A 14606-nucleotide genomic window follows, 5' to 3' on the forward strand; every position below is an offset into this window, starting at 1 on the left:
TTTGGCCACTGTGGCTCCTGTGGCTCAGCTCTGCAGCCTTACCGGGTCAGGCTGTGCCTGCCCCTTGCCTGGTGCTGCTGGGTGAAGCCGATCGCTGCCGCCGAGCCCTCGTGGGTCCCTGGCTCTGTCCCAGCCACCGGGGCCTGGCCCTGCTGCTGTGCGTTCAGGAACCCGAGAGTCATTTCTTCTGTCGGGACGCCTTCGGTGGGGATCCGGAGCTCTGGGCCCACGGACATCTCCGCACGGTGGCCGGCTACGGTGACGATGCTCCCAGCCAGCACCTGGCACTGTTGGGCCAGAGGGGACCTGGGTGGCAGTTGATGTCAGCTCCCCCGTGTGGCACCCAGGGCGGCATGTGTTCCTGGCCTTGGGGTACACGGCCAGCCAAGACACAAACCAGACAGTCCCTGGCTGCGCGGGGGAGGGGGGGGGCGCAGTGCCACGCACCCTGTCCAGCTGAATGTGTCATCCAGTGCTCTCGTGAGCTGAGTGCACACCTCCATGGTGGGGAGGCCTGGCGCTGTGACGCGTGCCAAGGGTGCCTAGACACGGCACAGAGAGAGGGGGTGGGGGCTGGGGAGGCATCTCAGACAAGGGGGGGGAGCCTTAGACCCTGGCCCCACTGGCCTGAGCGGTCCCTCAGCTGTGGGAGCCGGTGCGGAGGGCAGGTGCTGCAGCCGCCACTTACCCCTGAACACACGCTTGCTCCTGGACATTCGTGCCCCTGGCGGGGCCGGTACCCAGCGGGCACTGTGCTTCTGGTTCTGGGAACATGGGCAGCTCCAGGTAGGACAGGCGGTCCCGATAGTCACATTCAGATCCTCAGTCCAAGGTCCACACACCCCTCAAGTGCCTCTGAGTAAAATTTGGGCTCTGTGGACCTGGGTGGGGACGGTGACTTTATTCCCACTGACTTAGATTGACGTCTCTTGCCGGACAGCCCCCCGGGCCGGCTCCCCCCCCCCCCGCCCCCCCCCGCCGTGAGCTGTGTATCGGAGGCCGCGTGTCTGCAGGGCGTGGCCTTGTCAGCGCCATTCTGTGTTCAGACGGTCCTGTGGCATCTGTGCATGGGAGGTGCTCGTGCTGGTCCCGGTGCCGGTGCTGGTTTTGGAGCTGGAGCTGGAGGCGCGCTGTGCACGCCCGCAGACCAGCCCAGCCTCGCTGGGGTGGGTGCCGATCTCGCTGCCGGGCCCTCTGGGTGTCCCTCTGGCTCTGCCTGGCACTTGGGTGGGAGCTGTGTCTTTACTGGTGCGTCACCCCAGAACTGGATACCTGCGTGATGGTTAGCGGCTGTTGTGACAGCCGGAGCTCCGCGCCGAAGTCAGACCACGCTCTCGGGCCTTGGGCCGGCGCCATCGGCCGGCCTCTGGATCGTCTCCTTCCTTCCTCGTCCTCCACATACTTTTTTTTTTTTTTAAGGACATGCAGGGCGGCACACGAAAAGTGGTACGTGGGGGTGGCAAGGCCGGCAGCCTTGGGAGGCAAAGTGGTCGTGAGCTCGCTCCCCCAGAACGCGTGGGGCACAGCCAGTGGCGTCTCTCCCAGGGCTCTTGCCACTAGGGGTTCCCCAGATGCCAGGTCAGAGCTCCGCGCCCAGGCCTGCTCCAGTGCTGCTGGAACACGGGTTTCTCAGAGCGTAGGGGAGCCAGTGGCGTGGAGCCCAAAGACCTTCTCCCGCCCTGCCCTGCCTCTGGGCCGTGGCCCAGGCTGTCCCACTGTGCATTTGGGGCCCGGGCGCTGAAGCGTGGCCTTTGCGAGCGTGAGGCCCCGAGGCCGATGCCGGAAGCCGCCGTGGCTCCCGGCGGCCACTGGCCCTCTCGTCCACCCTGCTCTTCCCTGCGCTGGTCTTGGGTGGTGGCCGAGAGCCCGGCAGCCGTCCTGACCCCACTCCGTGTGTGTCTGATGGAGCCTCTGTCTCGACTGACACCCTGGCCCCCCGTTGACGTGAAGGTCAGGTAGCAGGGTCACACCTAAATCGTACCCCGAGTCTTGCAAACCTGCAGAGGCCCCTGGGCATGAAGTGTGCGAAACCCCCGTGTGGGTGTCCTTTCCTCCTCTGTGAGGAATGCGCACAGCCGCTGAACAGTCCTGGGCGTGTGCCTGTGCCGTCCACGGCCAGCTCTTCGACGGAGCGGCTGCCCCGTGGCGGGATGGCCCTCGGCGCGCTGTCCCGGAGGCCGCACGTGTCCTGTGCCGGGACGTGGCACAGGACACGTGCCCTCGCCCTTGTGGGGGGCCACCAGTGGGTTCCGGGGGCAGGCCCCCCCACCGCCCTGGCCGTGTCCTATGCCCGGAAGCCTGTTCCCTCCTTGAGGTCTGTGGGCCCCCGGGATCTGGCGTGGAGGCCTTGAGAAGGGTCAGAAACCACAAGCGAATGTCCTTACCTGCTTGCTGACCTCTGGCGGAGTAGGAATCACTGGGCAGTTTTATCCCTGATTATCTGCCGTCCCTGGGGCCCAAGTGTGCTCTGCTGGGGACAGTGGCCTTCCAGGCCCGAAGAGGTATGTCCTGGCCCAGCTGTCTTCCTGCTTCTCTCTCTCGTCGATAGAAGGGGCTCACGGGGGTTTTTCTTGCTATAGGAATCTCAGAGGAGTCATTCCAGCTCCGTGAAGACACCTCCCTCTCCTGGGGTTGACGGAGCTCGGGGTGGGTGGGGGCGAGGGAGGCTCTGGCCCTTTCTCCAGAACTGATGGGCTGGTTTTGAGCGCTGGGTGCGCTGGCAGACCGCGTCCCTGCCCAGGAACCTGCCCTGCTCTCCCCCGCTGTGTGGAATGGGCTCTGGCCAATGGGCGCTGGGTGCCACCCGCCAGCCCCATGCGTGTGGGGGTGGCCCCGTAGCCGGAGCCGTGTGACGCCCCCGGAGTCTCCCTGAGGGTTCTCAGAACCTGCAGGAGCCGGCGCCAGGCCTGCGGCTTTTCTCTGGGTGAGAACTCGGCCTGTCTTCCCCGCTCCCGGCCTCCTATCTGCTCCAAGAGGAAGCCCCACCCCTGCTGGCGTGACTGACCCCCGCTCCCCTGTCACAGGCGGCCGGAGGCGGCCGGGCCGCGCAGGCAGACGTCACCGGACTCTTGCCCCTAAAAAGCGCCACCAAGCCGTCTTTCTTTCCTGATTGTTTCGCGTCTGAGCAGACCGTCCACAGCCGTCTGTGGGTTTGCCCTGAAGTGCCTTCTTGGAGCTGGGCGCGTCCCCCTCGGCTGCAGGGCCACAGGCCTTGGGGCATCTGCTTCTGCGTGAGGACAGAGGCCGGTGTGTCCCTGCACAGAGTCCCCCCCGCGCCTGTCTGTCCACCACGAGGGGCTGGGTGCCCCGCGAACCCGCGTGCAGGCAGATGTGCTGGGCTTGGTCAGGCCCTTCCTCTGGGATCCTCGGTCCGCGGGCCTTGTGCCCCGGCTCCAGTCAGCCCTGTGTCTCTTGAATTTTGTGATGACAGCCCGATGAGGGGGATACCTTGCCTGACCACTTGCCCTCCCCCTACCCCATCTCCCTCCCAGGGCCAGTTCTGTGATACAGCATTTCCCCACCTGTTCCAGAGCAGGGAGGAGCCCCTCCCCCATTAACCCCCCCTCACCCCCCTCCTGGCCAAGGCTTCCCCGCACCTGCTCCCCCTGAGGTCAGGCATCATCCTGGTGGCCTCAGGTGGGTGACGGTGTGTCCGCCTTGTGGTACGGACCCCAGGACCCCAGCACAGCTGCCCCGGGGGGAGACACGGTCCACCTCTGCAGACTGTTTGGCAGGAAGAGACCCCATCTCCCTCAGGGATCCTGTGCCATCAGGTGGCTCTCCTTCTGACACCTGCTTGGTTGGCCACGCCCACCATCACCTCCGACAGACCCTTGGGTCCCTGGGAGTCTGGGGCAGCTTCTCCAGCCTCCAGCAGCAAGGTGTGAGGAAAACAGGAGTGTGGCCTGTGTCCCAAAGCTGAGTTGTGCACTTGGTGGAAGGGGTTTGTCCCTTTTTTTTTTTTGAGGATGCTTGCTTTCGGGGTTGGGGGAGCTTGCCAGAGGGCGGCTGCCCCCTCCACCTCCCAGCCGATGGCAAGTGGTCGAAATTCTACTCGTCACCCACAACACTGGGGACCCAGGGACAGAGTCCCCACACTTGGCCCCACGCTTGGCCCGTGAGCCTGCCCGCCACCTAGTAAGGCCACCAGGAGGAGGTCAGCGTCTGTGGCTCCTGTTGGCTGTTGGGGCTGTGGCCAGGGGCTGTCCCCTCGAGTCCCCACCCTGAGCCCGGCCTGGGCCCCCTGCCCTGGGCCTCCTGTGGCCGTCGGGGGAGGTCACGGCACGGTAGCCCCACAGGTAGCGCCACAGCTCCCGTTCTCGCGGAAATGGCTTGTCCTGCTGGAGTCCGGGCCGCCCATCACCGCACATGCCTGGTGCTCAGAGCGTCGATGCCCTCAGGGGCTCTGGTGACAACTTTTGTGTCGTTCACAGGTCTCCTCCGAGCCGCCGGCCTCCATCCGAAAAACAGATGACGTCCCCTCCCAAGTCCCCACGTCTTCTGAGAAGGACAAACAGTCTGGCTGGCTGCGGACCCTGGCCAGCTCCTCCAGCAAGGTCGGGCGCGGGGCGGCGGGTACAGGACGTGGGGTGGTGGGTATGGGGACGCGGGCGGCAGGTGAGGGCACGGGCACGGGGCTCTGCGCTCCTGCCTCTGACCCCTGGCGCCTCTTCCAGCAGAGCCTTGGCTGCGTTCACCCTCGCCAGCGCCTTTCCGCTTTCCGACCCTGGTCCCCTGCGGTTTCTGCGAGTGACAAAGAGCTCTCCCCGCACCTTCCGGCCCTGATTCGAGACAGGTGAGTACCTGCCGTGCCGGCTGCTGGCGGTCAGTAATTATCGGTGGATGAGACCTTTCCTTGACGTGGCCGCCCGGAGTTGTCCTCAGACAGAGCGCGCATGATTCGAGTGAGGCCGTCACCCGGCGCGTCTCAGGACCGGCACCCACCCCTCCCGGGCGCCCCTTAAACGCCTGAGTGCACGGTGGTGCGCGCTCAACACGGCCGGTGAAGGGTCCCGAGTCTGTGGGCCTGGCGCTCTTTGTCCCCGCCTGCGGCTTCGCTCTAACCTGCGTCCGCGTGGGGCCGCGTGGCGGTGGAACTAGCCCCGTTCCGGCAGGAGTCCCAGAAGCGGGCGTCCTGTTGACTGGCGTCCGGGTGGGCACGGCCAGAACTTCTGCTTGGGGTGCGGCCAGCGGCCGTGCTCCAGCTGCCCCGGGGCTCTGGCTCGCGCCTCCTCCTTCACACCCTCCAGGGGGGGCGCGTCCCACTGGGAGCCTTCACGTGCTGGCCACCGTGGGGAGGGGGATGGGGGGGCAGACGCCTGTGGCCCCAAGGTCCCCCCACCCCTGCAGCTTTTACTCCTACAAGAGCTTTGAGACGGGTGTGGCCCCCAACGTGGCCCTGGCACCGCCGGCCCAGCAGAAGGTCGTGAGCAGCCCGCCCTGTGCCACCGTGGTGTCCCGGGCCCCCGAGCCTCTGGCCACCTGCATCCAGCCACGGAAGCGGAAGCTGGCCGTGGACACCCCCGGAGCCCCGGAGACGCCGGCGCCCGTGGCCGCCCCAGAGGACGGCAAAGACTCGGAGGCCGAGGTGGAAGTGGACAGCAGGGAGGAATGTACGTGTGAGTCGGGGTCCCTGCCTGCCCCGGGGCGCCGCCGCACTGCGCGGAGGTGCGGTGAGCGCTCTGCTAATGTCCGCTTCCCCTCCCGTCCCTGTGTCCGCAGTCACCTCCTCCCTGTCCTCCCTCTCCTCCCCGTCCCTTACCTCATCCAGCTCCGCCAAGGACCTGAGCTCCCCGGGCATGCACGCCCCGCCCGCCCTGCCCGCCGCCCCCGAGGCCGCCGCCCCCGCGGACACCGCGAGCGGTGGGCTGGAGGCAGAGCTCGAGCACCTGCGGCAGGCCCTGGAGGGCGGCCTGGACACCAAGGAAGCCAAAGAGAAGTTCCTGCACGAGGTGGTGAAGATGCGCGTGAAGCAGGAGGAGAAGCTGAGCGCCGCCCTGCAGGCCAAGCGCAGCCTCCACCAGGTGAGGCCGCCGTGCGCCGCGCCGTCCCCTCGCAGAGCCGGCCTGTCGCTCGGGGCGCTGGGGAGGAGTGGGGGCTTGGCCTGCCGCCCGAGGCTCGTTCCCTAAAGCCCCGTGTCGTCAGAGAGGGAACGAGTGTGTAGGCGGGACCGGCTGGCTCCAGGCACGCTGGATTCTAGATGATTCCACTCAAGTGACTGCTTCCTGTCCGAGAAGGCGCTGGGGGCCTAGGGTGTCTGGGTCCCGCCTCCGTAGGGGCGGGCGGGGCCTCTGCCCCGACTCTGCGGCCTTGCCCTGCGCACTCGGGATCGCGAGTTCACACCTCTGCGGTGGCGGTGGCGTCTGGCAGCTTCACACGTGGGCTCTAGCACAGCACGGGCCTGCCGGTCCCCGGGGCGCCGGGTCCCAGACGTCTCTCCTGAGCGTGTGTCAGGCGCTCGCTCAGCACGCCCCTTCCCTGGTCTTGTTGGAGGCATGATTTCCCACACGCGTGCTCACTGGCGCCTGTGGCACGGGGGCGGCCGTCGCTGGTGGCTGGAGGGGGACGGGCAGGGGTGGAGGCGCTGAGGAGGGAGGCAGGGAGCCTGAGCGGGCGCCCGGCCTGGAGGACGCCCGGCAGCTGGAGCGCGCTGGGCTGAGGGGCTCTGCCGGCAGGGGTTGGGGCATCCGGGAAGGCAGGTGGCACTTGACGCCTGAGGGGGAGGCTGTGGGGAGCGGCGGGGGCGGGGGCAGAGGGGCCGGGGCGGTGACCCCAGCCCGGGTGTGTGCGCCACCCTCCCAGGAGCTGGAGTTTCTGCGCGTGGCCAAGAAGGAGAAGCTTCGGGAAGCCACGGAGGCCAAGCGCAACCTGCGAAAGGAGATCGAGCGCCTCCGGGCAGAGAACGAGAAGAAGATGCGCGAGGCCAACGAGTCCCGGCTGCGCCTGAAGCGGGAGCTGGAGCAGGCGCGGCAGGTGCGGGTGTGCGACAAGGGCTGCGAGGCCGGCCGCCTGCGCGCCAAGTACTCGGCCCAGGTACAGGCGGGGGCTGTGGCAGAGGCTCGGAGGCATCACCTGGTGCCTGGGTGACAGATGGGGAGACGGGCTTGCGGGGCCCGGGGCCGGACCGTCGGCGAGGCCGCGGGGCCCCACCTCCAGACTCGGCCGCGTGGCAGGCGCTGTGCTGGCATCTTGGGGTCCTTTCTCACCTCGAGGGGTCCACCACAAGCTTAGGGGACCACGGGGGACCGGCAGGCCGACTGGGCTTTGGGAGTCGGTCCCCCGCAGGGAAGAGTCCTCCGGCTGCACACGTGGGCGCTCTATGCCCTCTTCCCTCCCGACCACGCCCCTCTTTGGTGGTTTCCCTTGAGAAGCCGGCTCTGAGCCGTCCCCCCGGTGGTGCAGAGGAGCCCCAGGCAGCCCCAGTCTCACCCCACACAGCTTTAAACGCCTCAGCACGTCCGGATGGGCCGTCCTGCCCGGCCAGGGATCGGGTGCGGGGCGGTGGGCATGGCAGCCCCTCCTCCCCTTGCCTCACCGGTGCTGGGAGGGTCTGGTCTGGGCTTTGGAGGGAAACTGGCCTCAGGATGTCGAGGGCGCCCCGAGGCAGCTGCTGGGGGAGGGGGGGTGGGGGGGGCGGGGGCTGGTAGTTCCCACCCGCCAGCGGCTCGGCACACCCGTCTGGACTCGGGTCAAGGTGCCCCCGGAGAGGCCCTCCCCGGGCCCGGCTGCCGCCTCCCTCGCTCAGCGGCACGCGTCCCACGCAGGGGAAGGAGGGCGGCTGGCGCGGTTGGTTGGGGGGCGGGTGCTGACGCCCGGCGTCCCGTCCCTTCCAGATCGAGGACCTGCAGGTGAAGCTCCAGCACGCGGAGGCGGACCGCGAGCAGCTGCGGGCCGACCTGCTTCGGGAGCGCGAGGCCCGGGAGCACCTGGAGAAGGTGGTGAAGGAGCTGCAGGAGCAGCTGTGGCCGCGGCCCCGGCCCGAGGCCGCCGGCAGCGAGAGCGCGGCCGAGCTGGAGCCCTAGCGGAGCCCGCGGTCGGCCGGGTGCGGACGCCGCGGGGGCGGGCGGCCCCCCGCCCCGCCAGCCGGGGGTCTCTGCCCCTGCGCGCCGGCGGCCCGCCCCCGCGTCCACATAGCACAACGTCTTACTGTGCCTATAACCAAGCGAGCGTTTGGAACCACATACTTTTGGAATCCACTGCAAAATTTTCTACTGGCCAAGTTCGAGTGTGCAAGCCGGGTTCCCAGCGGAGCCGGGGCCGAGGCTCCGTGCCCGCCGCGGTCCTTCTGCTTGCCGGGACGTCCTACCATTTACATTTTTGTTATAAGCTATTTAAAACCAACGAGAAGACTTGATACTCAGAAAAATCAACAGGTTTTTTAATGACTAACTTTTCAAAGCCCCACCAACACGTGACGCCATCTGAGGACCTGCTAAGGGAGCCGGGGCGCCGCCCCGCAAAGCCATCTCAGCTCGTCCGCGCCCGCGCGAGGACAGGGAGGGTTTTCTCCAGAGTCTATTTTTTCAGCGACAAGGACCCAGGCCGCCTGTGCCGGCCGCCGGCGCCCCGAGCCGGAACACTGCCGCCTTCCGCCTGCCCGGGAGCCGCTCACCTCCGCCACCCTCCCCCGGCCGCCCCTGTCGCGTCGGGACTGAGGCCGCAGCGTCGGAACAAAAACAGCATTACTTCACTTTTTTTTTTCTTTTTGTTTGTTCATTTAAACGTATATTTAGAACTGCACTTTGTCAAAACTCTTCCCTTCTCTTTTTATTCCCCAGTTAACTGAGGTTTTTACTTTTCAAATATTGCAGACCCATTTATAGAGCAGTCCACATCCTAAGTGCTCGAGTGTTTAGAAACCCCCTCTGGTGCTCGGTTGAACAAGGGAATCACAAAACGGAAATGCAAAAGCTGAACTTCGGGGGGTAGTTCTGTGCCTTCCAGCATCTTGTACAGCAAATCCTGACTCGTCTTTTTACCCCCGAGACACCTGTCTTCAGTCGCGATCGAATCTGCCACTATCAGAATAAGTTACTTGCATTTATTCCAGATAATCTCGTTTACTCTCAACTGTTCATGCAAATTGTATAAGGTTTTTTATGCCCAAGCTTGAAAAATGATTTCCCAGTAGACAAGAGGCGGCTACCCATCCTGAAATTACGGTATTTATTTACGTGAGAAAGATCTTAGCCAGGATTCTTCGCTCGACCCCGTTCTAACGCCGAGGCAGCTGCCAGCGCGCACGGAGGTGGGGACCGCTGGCTGGCGCAGGTGCAGACGCCGCCCGCCGCCGTGACCAGCAGAGGCTTGGTGACCGTGTCATCTGCAGGGTTCTTGCCCGTGGTTTACCGGGGGGGAGGGGGGAGGGGCGCAGGTGCTGCTGGACCCCCCTTCTAAAGTGCAATGCAAAAGGGACATCATATATATGCAGCGTTTGTTTGGATTTTTTTTTTTTTTTGCTTTTGTTTTTCTTTTGCAGTTATGAAATCTGTATGCATGGAATGTTAAACCTCTGCCATATGTATACCCATCGATGGGCATTATTACCGGGCCCTGTGAGGGGCCGGCTGTGCTACACAACACGCAGAATGCTGTGTTCAGCCTCGTGTTTCCGGAGTTGTGTTTTTTCAGTCATTTCTTCAAGGGAAACGAAATGATTTAGCTGGAGCAGACCTTTAAGTGTGCTTCTGTGTGACTGTGCTCTGTTGCCGAGTCTGAAAGTCGTGAGAGATCAAAGGGCCCGTGGGCCTGTCGCCCGGGCCGTCCGTTTGCTTTTCGGTTTTTTAGGCCCCAGCGGGCGATGAGCTTCTCTAAGTTCTGTGCAGGCACCTTCCCCGCCCTCCCCGCCCCCACCCTTGCCCTCGCAGTGCCCACCTCCGGTCACCGTCTAGGCCGTTGGGTCCACGACCCCACTTGCCAGCTTTGCCCCAGGACGTTGGGAAAAGCTGGCCAGGCCACGGCAGCTCGCACACCCCCCCCCCCCCCCCCCCCCCCGCCCAGGCCCGCCCCTCTGTCCCTGTCTGAGGCTCCTGCGGCCTCGCCAGAGCTGGTGCGGCGGGGACCGGCTGTCACGGGCTCCCTGGTCACCAGCAGCTTGAGCCTTCCCGGGCGGCTCCCGGGGGCAGCTGGGGGGCATAGGCTTGTTCCGGCCGCTTCCATCCTCGGGGGTGGGGGGTGGGGAGGGCCGGGCCGAGGGTTCGCGCAGCCGCAGAAGGGAGAAGGGGGGTCTTGTAGGCTGTTGGCTCTCCCTGTGTGTAATACCCATTACCCGAGTGACTGTGCACCCGTTTAATTACTCATTATTTCTATGCTGAAAGAGGATTTTTAACGAAGGGAAAAACAGCAATAACATTCATATCTTTGGAGCAGCTAACTCACACACATAATATCCTGCTTTTCGTACAGAACGAGCCCCGTGTAAAAACAGTCCCTGTGTAAATACCTGTCCTCTACACTGTCGTATCTCCCGCGTATACGGTGGTTCCTTTTTCAGAAACTCTTTTCTTACCTGGTAGTTGTCCTGTTTTCTGGGTTGTTTTTAACTGAGGAAGAACAGAGCTCACCTGCCGGAGGGGACGGACCCTCTGCCAGTCCCCGCAGCACCCTGCGGGCTCCGTCCTGCCCGCCCCTGCCCGCCCACCGCGTCCACCAGGCTCGAGAGGCCGTCTTGTTCTTGCTTTAAGTCAGGAGTCACAAGCGACATTTTTTTTCAATTAAGGAAAAAAACCACAGCTCTACCTTTGTACCTGCCGGGAGCGTCTGCATCGCCGTCCGCGTTTTCTCCTCTGCTGCTGCTAATGACAACATGGTGACTTACTCTACTATCGAAAACTATTTTTATGTAATTAATGTATGCTTTCTTGTTTATAAATGCCTGATTTAAAAAGAAAAAAGAAAAAGCTTGGCATATTTATCTACTTCGCTGTGTACCCGTTAGTCCTTTGGCGCCCCTCCCCCAGACAGAAGACATTGTACAATAAAGGACTTTGAGCGTATGCGGAGGACAGCCATGCTTGGGCCACCCCACCCGCCCCCGGCCACCACCGGGGCCTGAGCCCGGGGAGGGGAAGTGGGTGTCTGCCCGTCAGACCGCGGGGGGCCTTCGTTGTCCGCTGACCCCAAGTGGCGTGGGGCACGGGTGGGCAGCGGGGGTGCGGTCTGACTCTCTAGGCCCCCCCCCCCCCCCCAGCCGGCTCTCTGCACCGTGGACCTCAGCTGGAGGGGACCCAGCCTGGGGTCCCCTCAGCGTGGATGGCCGGCTCCCCACAGGTGGCCCCAGCCTGCTGTCCCGAGGGAGAAGCAGAGGGACTCCGCTGTGCTGGGCCCTGGGGCGCTGGGCTGCCACCTCAGCCCCTCCTAGGTCACGTGGAGGTCATTTTGCCTCGAGGGACGCCCGGGTCCCAGCCCCCCTGGTGCCTCCGCAGCCCCAACGGTCCCGGGAGTCCCCCGGGGAGGGGTGCAGGGCAGGCCGCAGTATGGGCAGCCCGGAAAAGCCCACTCTTCCTCGGGGCCAGGCTTCTGTCCAGCCTCGCCTCTGTCGGTCACTCGACGGGCTCCCCAACGCCAAGATCCCAGCCCCTCGTAGGGTGCCACCTAGGGTCTGCGAGAGAGGCTGGGCTGGGCGCGGGTCAGGAGGGAGGGCTGTGAGCTGGGCCTTGAGCCACAGCCCCCCACCGCTGCCCCCTCCTGCTGTGCATCAGGCCCCGGGGCCCTGCCTGGGGTCCTGGGCCCCAAGGTGTGGACGGCAGACCTGACCTCAGTGGGACTCTGCCGAGGGCCACACGGCACACCCTCTGGAGCCCACCCCTGTTCACCACTGCCCCCTCCCTTGCCTGGGTGTCCCCCGGGCCTGGCTCCCCGCTCCTCTGGGGGGGCCTCCCGCTGAGCTGCGTGTCCCCGCCTGGGCAGGGCTGGACACCCGTCCAGCTCTCTCCATTAGGGGGGCTGCCCCTCACTGTCTTCTGGGGTCTCCTGAGTGGACAGTCGTCCGCTGCGGTCTGTTGGGCGTCCCCGGGGGCACTGCGAGCAGAGGGCTCCTGCAGCCAGGGCCCTACCGGTGCCCGGTGCCAAACACTCGTCCCTCCCTCCGCCTCACGACCAAGCCCACCAGGATGGGCGGCAGGACCTTGGGTGACCTTGCAGACTTGTCCAGACCTGCCATCGCCATGGGACATCGATCCCTACCACTGAGTGCCTTCCCTGGGGCCTGCCAGGTGGGCATCTTGACCTGGGCTCTGTGCCTGGCGAGGGCCTTTCCGCGTCCTTCCCCAGGGCATCTCCCCAGGCCACCGCCCAGGACCCGCAGGCTCTCGGCCTCCAACCCGCACCCGCCCTGCGAGGGTCCAAATGCTGCCGGAGGCCCTGAATGTGAAAAACGAGGGGAGGGAGGCAGGGGGTGAGAGGCAGTCCTGAAGGACTGGAGGCCCCTGGGGGCATGGGGAAGGAGGGCTTCCTGGGGGCGCAGGCCGTGCGCAGGCTTCGAGAGGCAGCTTGTGGCCAATGTGGTGCTTGGTCCATTCGGGGCTTTGGAGCTGGGCCGGTGGTGGCCTCGGAACATGGGATGCTGGGGGTCACTTTCGGGTATAATTTGACTTTAAAGGGCCCTGTGCACCCCGATGCGGGGCAGACAGGATAGGGGCTGCCTAGTGTCAACCCCCGTCCCAAAGCCGCTCTTAAGAGGTCACGGTGGGAGAAAGCCCCTCCCCAGTATTCCCGGCAGCCTCCTGCCTCCTTGCACTGCCTCTGGGTCCCCTGGCTCCGGACTGTCCACACCGCCAGCATGCCGGCCAGGGGCTCTTCAGGGACCCACGAGGCTGTCCCAGAGCTTGGCCTCGTTTGTCCAGAGCCCTGGCCTAAGTTCTCGGGCCCCTCCCCAGTTGGTGCTGGTTTCCAAGCCCCTCGAGGCCCTGGGGATGCAGCGAGCCCAGGGCAGAGGAGGTGCTCCTGGGAACTGACTCAGGTCCCTAGTTTCTGGGCCTGCCCTGTGACCCCCCCACCCCCAGCTTTCACTTCTGCCTCTGTCACCAGCAGCCAGGGCCCCACCCGCGGCCCCTGTGCTCAGCCGTGCCTGCCTGTCTCTGTCTTGGGATCTCCGCCCCTCCTCCAGTCTGTTGGCCCCTGAGCCACAGTCTGGCCCCCGGGGCCCCACCCACCACCCTGTGGTCAGGGGGGCTGACCGCAGGCCAAGAACTCGCACCCTTATCTGGGGAGGCGGATGCCAGGCGCGCCCTCCATGGAAAGAGGAAGCCGCCTGCCCATTTACAGTAACAGCTGGTACGGCCTCCTCCCCTGAGCCCCCTGGGGGGAGGACTGCGGGGTCAGGCCCTGGCGCTGAGTGTGGTCCCCAGCCTCCACCCCACCCACACCCCAGCTGTGGCCAACAGCCCCCGTCCCTGGCTCGCCCAGCCTGGAGCCCGACCCACCTCTGCTCCCCACGACACCCCCTTCCCTGTCTCTCTCTGCCTGTCCTGTCACAGGTCACCCCTTCTTGCTGGCCAGGAAGAGACAGGCTGGCGGGCTCCTTGGGCAGCTCCGAGAGACAGATCGGGGTCGTTCATGAGATCCCCAAGGCCCTACACCCACACTCTGCAGGCCAGGGGCCTAGGCACACTCTGGGTGACCACCGCCCGCAGGAAGGCAGGGATCCTGAAGGAAAACTGGGCAGCTGGCCCACCCTTTTGGAGGGTCCCGAAGGACAGTCTGTGACCTCGGGAAAGGGTGGGGCTGTGACCCGGCTGTGCTGGCCTCGGCAGGATGTGAAAGCAGGGCCTCGGAGAGGACCCTGACCCTCCCCACAGAAACCCACCGTGCTCTGTGCCCTCCCGTGTGCCCTGCCCACTGCCAGGCAACCCTGGGAGGGGTGGGGGCAGAACTTTGGGGGCCTGGATGCCTGCCCGCCCCCGCAACCCCGGCCATAGCGATGACGTGAGCTGTGCAGGCCTCACACCCGCGGCCATCTGTGCCCAGACCTGTGCCAGGGGCTGGGGGCTGCGAGTGCCGGGACTCTCAGACCTGGAGCAGGTGGCCCCTCTGTGGGGGGTGGTAAGGACAGGCAGGTGGAGCCGGCCTGGCTTCTCTTTGGAGTGTCCTGTGCCCGGCAGGTGTCTGTCAGGGCCGGGGTCGGGCCTTCCTGCTCCATTGCCGGCCCTGGAGCCCTTACCGGCAGGAAGCCTGGCCCAAGCTCTCGCCCAGCCGCGGCCACTCCTGCCACGGAAGCTGATTTTGCAAACTTCAGGAACAGGGCACCTTGTGAAGGCTGGGGCCCGAGGCCAGGGCTTGGGTCCCCTGCTCATGAGGCCCCTGTCAGGGGACATCGGAGTCCGGCGCAAGGCCCAGGCAGGGTGGGAGAGAGGGGAAGGCAGGAGATGGGCCCAGACAGGTGGGGCCGTGTCTGGGTCCTCCGTGCAACGAAGGTGGGCCCTAAACACTGCCGTGGAGTCTGCACGCTCGCGTGCGTGGGAAAGCCAGGTCGGCTTGCACACGAGCCGGCAAGGGACAGGTGCCACCACTCCCCTTCCAAGTCTCCCCCCCGCCCCTGTCTCAGCCCCACCCAGGTAGCTGGGTATCCTTGCCCTCCTTTACTTTTCTGGGGCTCTCTCCAGCACTGT

The 14606-nt window shown here is 65.4% G+C and overlaps 1 protein-coding gene across 4 annotated transcripts in view; it reads left to right on the forward strand.

Moving 5' to 3' along the window:
• Positions 1-10994, forward strand: part of SKI (SKI proto-oncogene) — a 69655-nt gene extending 58661 nt beyond the window's left edge. The window contains exons 2-7 of one of the 4 annotated variants that reach the window (XM_053205533.1): positions 4434-4556; positions 4677-4795; positions 5350-5618; positions 5722-6023; positions 6802-7032; positions 7833-10994. In XM_053205533.1, the coding sequence (XP_053061508.1) occupies positions 4434-4556; positions 4677-4795; positions 5350-5618; positions 5722-6023; positions 6802-7032; positions 7833-8021 (1233 nt within the window). In that variant the 3' untranslated portion in view covers positions 8022-10994. The remainder of the gene's footprint in view (positions 1-4433; positions 4557-4676; positions 4796-5349; positions 5619-5721; positions 6024-6801; positions 7033-7832) is intronic. The other 3 variants (XM_027060686.2, XM_053205537.1, XM_053205543.1) reach the window with 3 other exon arrangements.
• Positions 10995-14606: the final 3612 nt, after the last annotated feature.

Source organism: Acinonyx jubatus, chromosome C1 (genome assembly GCF_027475565.1).
Source record: "Acinonyx jubatus isolate Ajub_Pintada_27869175 chromosome C1, VMU_Ajub_asm_v1.0, whole genome shotgun sequence".
In the NCBI taxonomy this organism is placed as follows: domain Eukaryota; kingdom Metazoa; phylum Chordata; class Mammalia; order Carnivora; family Felidae; genus Acinonyx; species Acinonyx jubatus.